This window comes from Temnothorax nylanderi, unplaced genomic scaffold, assembly GCF_030848795.1.
Source record: "Temnothorax nylanderi isolate EJ_2023f unplaced genomic scaffold, tnyl_v1.0 TNYL_tig0527_pilon, whole genome shotgun sequence".
Taxonomy (NCBI): Eukaryota; Metazoa; Arthropoda; class Insecta; order Hymenoptera; family Formicidae; genus Temnothorax; species Temnothorax nylanderi.
In genome coordinates, this window is record NW_027249589.1 from 37,671 (window position 1) to 43,122 (window position 5,452).

Genomic DNA, 5,452 nt, shown 5'->3' on the forward strand with positions numbered 1-5,452 from the left:
AAAGATAATTCTGATAAATCTAATGTGGAAAACGACAATGGACTGTACGTAATGTTTTAATTTTACAATTATTATTATTTATTATTTACACAATTTTAATGTTTTTTTGTTCTAGTGACATAATTTTGGGGCAAAAATTTCGCTCCCCAATAGCATTCCCGGGACGACAATCAGATGAAATATCAGTTGGAATAAAATCGCCGACACACGTTAACGATTCTAACAAAAATTTGCCGAAGCCGAAAGACGTTAATAATTCTAACAAAAATTCGCCGAATCCGACACACGTTAACGATTCGAGCAAAAAAGAAAAGCAAAGAAACCGCAATTTTCACAATAAAGAAAGTTCTTGTCGGCGAGATGATTCCTCTCACGATCGTCAATCGCGTCATAGTCATGATCGTTTGCGAGATAAGCGTAAGTGTTACAATCGCCAACCACAAAAATATAATTTTCGCAATCGACGGTCCCCAAATTCCCCTTACAATCGCTATTATCATTTGCAAGCTCATAATTTGTATGGCCGTCAATCGCTAGATTATAGTTATGATCGTCAATTGCAAAAATGTAGTCCTTACAATCATCGATCACGAGATCATAGTTCTCAGGACCGTCGATCACGAGATCACTGTTCTCACGACCGTCGATCGCGAGATCATGGTTCTCATGACCGTCGATCGCGAGATCATGGTTCTTACGACCGTCGATCGCGAGATCATGGTTCTGACGACCGTCGATCGCGAGATCATAGTTCTCTCGACCGTCGATCGCGAGATCACTGTTCTCACGACCGTCGATCGCGAGATCATGGTTCTCATGACCGTCGATCGCGAGATCATGGTTCTGACGACCGTCGATCGCGAGATCATGGTTCTGACGACCGTCGATCGCGAGATCATAGTTCTCACGACCGTCGAGCGCGAGATCACTGTTCTCACGATCGTCGAACGCGAGATCATAGTTCTGACGACCGTCGATCGCGAGATCACAGTTCTCACGACCGTCGAGCGCGAGATCACTGTTCTCACGACCGTCGAGCGCGAGATCACTGGTCTCACGATCGTCGATCGCGAGATCATAGTTCTGACGACCGTCGATCACGAGATCATAGTTCTCACGATCGCCAATCACAAAGACGTATGTCTCGAAATTCGCGAGATCGCTTATCTCGCAATGATCGATTGCGTGATCGTGATGATCATCGTACGGCTGCTAAACAAACAAGTTATTGTAAGTAATAACAATAATAGTATTAATAAATATACACAAGATTCTTCTATAAATAAACAAAAAACAAATGATATATATGTATTATAGATGCTCGTGGTACACGTGCCGGCAAGTGGGTGCAACTCAGGCGAGAAAGGGTGTTGAAGCACTTGGTCAATGTTCTAAGTAGATAGGTATGTACTTGTATATTACTACTTCACAAAATTTTAAAGTAAAGTACATACATGCATACGTATGCACGCTCTCTCTCTCTCTCTCTCTCTCTCTCTCTCTCTCGCGCGCGCGCGCGCGCGCGCGCGCTTACACACACTGACACTAACATCGTTCATAAAATTTTTATAAATTTGTAATTATATATATATATATAATTACAAAGAACGAAGATATATACGCGACAAATATGCTCGTAGAAAAAGAATTTCAATTTTTACAGATTCTCTAATGTCTCAGCGTGGCAGAAGACAAGTACTGTCGGTATTTAACAAATTTGCTCGGAATAATAAGTCCCTGCTTCGCCCTGCTTCGCATAACATGGATATGAGATCACCCACGTACAAAAGAGAGGCTGATAGAGACGCTTGTGATAGAGAAAACAAAACGGTAGTAGTTGCTGCAGCGCATAGTAACATTTTAAAAGTCGGACACAGTTTAATATAGGTTTAATTTAGTTTAGGTTTAATTTAGGTTTATTTTAGTTTAAGACTTAGTTTAACGCATTTCTTATATTTTCTATATTGCCAAAATAATATTTTGTTCACGTTCTGAAGTTATTTCTCCTTGTATGCGAGTTTATGACCATTTTCGTCAAATCTTGTACATACAATATAGGTACGGTTGTGGATAGAAAGATTGTCCGGTTGAGTTTCGGAACGCATCCTATTTATATTTAATATCCAGCTACCATTTTAGAAATCAAATCTTTTAACATTTCAATATATTTGATATCTTGTTTGTCTGCTCTTATAATGAATCACTGCACAAACTGTGTGCATTAATGCTTATCCGTTTCCAAATGGAATGCGTCTCGAGACTCAACCGGACAACCTTTCTGGGAGAAGAAATGAGTGGGAGAGAAAAAATTTTTTTTTATATTAGCCTTTATTTCAGTATAATATATATATATATATATATATAAAGTTAAAGATTTTTTGTTTTATATAAAGTTACAAATTATGCACACGATATAAATACATACATTTGTATACATATATGTATAAGTTTATATATGTATATTTCAAGTAAAAATATCACGAATAAATAGTATTTTTATTATAAATGGTATTCTCTCTTTATTGGTTTTTTAGCCAAATTTGTTGAATTTACAAATTAGTTTTAAAAAAAGTCAATATTTTTAAATAATAAAAAAGTCAGTATTTTTAAATAATAAAATTGAAATTAAAGTAAACTTTTATTATATTATTTGTAAGTAATAAGTAATAATAAATATTATATAATAAAATATAGATAATTCAACAAATTTGTTTTCGAGATGCACCACGAGAAGGTAAACCAATAACGCACCTCACCTATAACTATACAAAGATTATTAATATTAAATTAAAAAATAAATAATAATTAACATATTATATTAATAATTATTATAACTGTAAACCTACCTTTAATTTAAATTGTGTATTACTTCCAAAGTCCATTGTATGTTTCTTATATATGTAATGTATATCTTCCATTTAAAGCTGTAGATTTCTTCGAAAACAACTTACACCCTTTTCAACTCAAAATCAATATTGGTGCTGAAAAAATAATAACAATAAGCAAATAATTTTGATATGCCATATTAATCGATGCGGTAATAGCGCGACAAGTAAATAATTAATAGGTTTACATGTTTTGTGTATTAATCTATGAAATGAATTCGGATTCTGCCATTGTAGAAAATGTATTGTTTGATCGTAATCTTTGTAATTCTGCCAAAGCATTTTCATCACATGGATGTTGAAATAATTTTCTCTGATCTATTTCAGAAATTACTAATCCTTGTAGAGATCTTACACGGCTAAGTGCAACATATGCTTGACCTTTAGCGAATACTTTCTTACCTAAATATACTACAGCTTTTTCTACTGTTACACCTTGCAACTTATGAACTGTTACTGCCCAGCTCAAAATAAGTGGCAGCATTGTTCTTTCCACATTTCCATATCCTTTATTACCTTGATATACTACACTAATTGGAGAAATAGCAACATAACCATTAGGCTCTTTCAAGCTGTTTCCTATTGTAGAATCATCGAATTCAATAAATACCTTTTTAGGTAATTCACCATTTTCTAACTGGTCTCTTCGTAAAGCCTGCCATTCAAATCCACGTGCGACACCCATGCTGCCATTAACTAAGCCTTCATTAACTTTTAAATTAGATCGTAACATTATACGAGACCCCACTGCGAGTTTGAGCGTAAATAGCAAACCACCAGTATTATTAGGATCAGTAGGAATTGCTGCGTTAGGAGGTTTTTGACCGTAAGTTGCAGGCTCTCTTGATTCATCTCGTGCATTTATAATGTAAATTCTTATAGTCTCTGCCAATTTTTCAATCATTTTGTTGTTATAAGAATTAACTAACTGTGTAGTAGGAAATATACGAATAGCTTCGCCATCAGCAAATTCATTAATCAGAGGTACATATGTTCTATTCAATAACATTTCATATTGTTGAATGTTAATTTGCCCAACTCTTAAATTATTTAACAAATCAACAAAATCTGCATCGTTTTGTTGACGCATATTAGCCTTTAATTCACACAAACCAAAATACCGCCACAAATGCGGTTCAGCTTGAAAACATATAGGTTGCTTGAAACACCAACTTCCTTTGATAGGTGGTAATTGCATAATATCTCCAAATAATAATATATTAACACCACCAAATAATTCATTATTGTTTTTAAATTCTTGAAGACGAAGTTGAACTGATCTTAATATTTCATAGGAAACCATCGATATTTCATTTATAATTAGCCATTTAATGTGTCGCCATTTACGTCTTGCATCTTCAAGACGTTGTCCTGTTAACTGTCTATATACTGTAGGCCTTCCTTTTTCTATTGCCAAAAAAAATGCACTATGTAAAGTACGCCCATTAATTAATCTAGCTGCAACACCAGTAAGAGCAGTTACTTCAACAAATATTGGTTTTACTAAGCAGTCTACAGTAGGAGCATAACATCGTTTAATCTGTTGTTCTATCATTTTCAAAACGAACGTTTTTCCACATCCTGCTCCTCCTGTAATAAATAATCGTAAAGGTTCAATGTCTTGATGTTGAAGATCTTGTTTAATATGATTAGTAATTTTACTAAATAAATGAGATTGTTCTATGTTCATACTTCTAACATTGTTACTAAATTCTTCATCAGATATAACATGATCTCTTTCATTAGGTTCGTCATGTAAGTCAAAATCAACATTGTAATCACACAATCCTTCCGCCATACAACGAGCACGATCTTCGTATCTTTCGGCAGACAATTCATTTGTCTCACCACCTTCAAGCGCAACAATCTGAGCTATAACTTCTTGTAACTCTCGCTCTATAAATCGAAATTGTTCAATATCTTGTCCTGTGCGCAGAGGTCGTAACAAATGACGTTTTGCATTAAATGCCTCTTCTGCTGATTCGTATCCCTCGAGTAGTTCTTCTTCTTTTCTGAAAGAAACGTGGGCTACCAAATAACTATAAAAATATGCTTCTCGATTAGCAGTTTGAGTATAATATCGCGTTCTTAAAACTGCAGGCCGCGCACGTCGTTTCATTTTTGTACCATCTTCCAAGCGAATATATTTATTTGTTGGATTGTCATCACTTTCACCATAAGCATCAATATCCCCATCTTCTTCATAATTATTAAATTTTGATACATATTCATAAGTGACAGCAAATTCAGCTAAACTGAGATCATTCAAATATTCTGGACGTAAACAATAACGATCAAATATGTTTGCATATAAATTACTGTTACAACCATCGTAACGTAACATACGATAACGTTCTTCTGGAAAGCATGTGTTTAAAAAAATGACTTTCCGTGAGCTATCACGTAATTTTAAATGGCATAGACGAAATGCGCATTCGCAAGCGGACACCTGTCTATATCGAAGTATAGTCATTGATACAGCAAATAATTGTTTTCCTATATCTCCGCCATATCTTTGTACTTTACTAATAGCATCTTTAACTGCTTGACCTACATCGTGAGGTTCA

General features: G+C 34.7%; 1 protein-coding gene across 1 annotated transcript; it reads left to right on the forward strand.

The window, feature by feature from the left end:
- Nucleotides 1-657: 657 nt before the first annotated feature.
- LOC139783658 (uncharacterized) lies at nucleotides 658-1,403 on the forward strand. Its single transcript, XM_071722807.1, has 2 exons — nucleotides 658-1,234; nucleotides 1,318-1,403. The coding sequence occupies exons 1-2, from the start codon at nucleotides 658-660 to the stop codon at nucleotides 1,401-1,403; spliced, it is 663 nt and encodes a 220-aa protein (XP_071578908.1).
- Nucleotides 1,404-5,452: the final 4,049 nt, after the last annotated feature.

Bases quoted from the DNA above. Each gene is read 5' to 3' on its own strand.
- LOC139783658 (XM_071722807.1), top strand. From the start codon at position 658: ATGGTTCTCATGACCGTCGATCGCGAGATCATGGTTCTTACGACCGTC. The intron at 1,235-1,317 runs GTAATAACAATA...TATGTATTATAG, and splicing joins AAACAAACAAGTTATTGTAA to ATGCTCGTGGTACACGTGCC.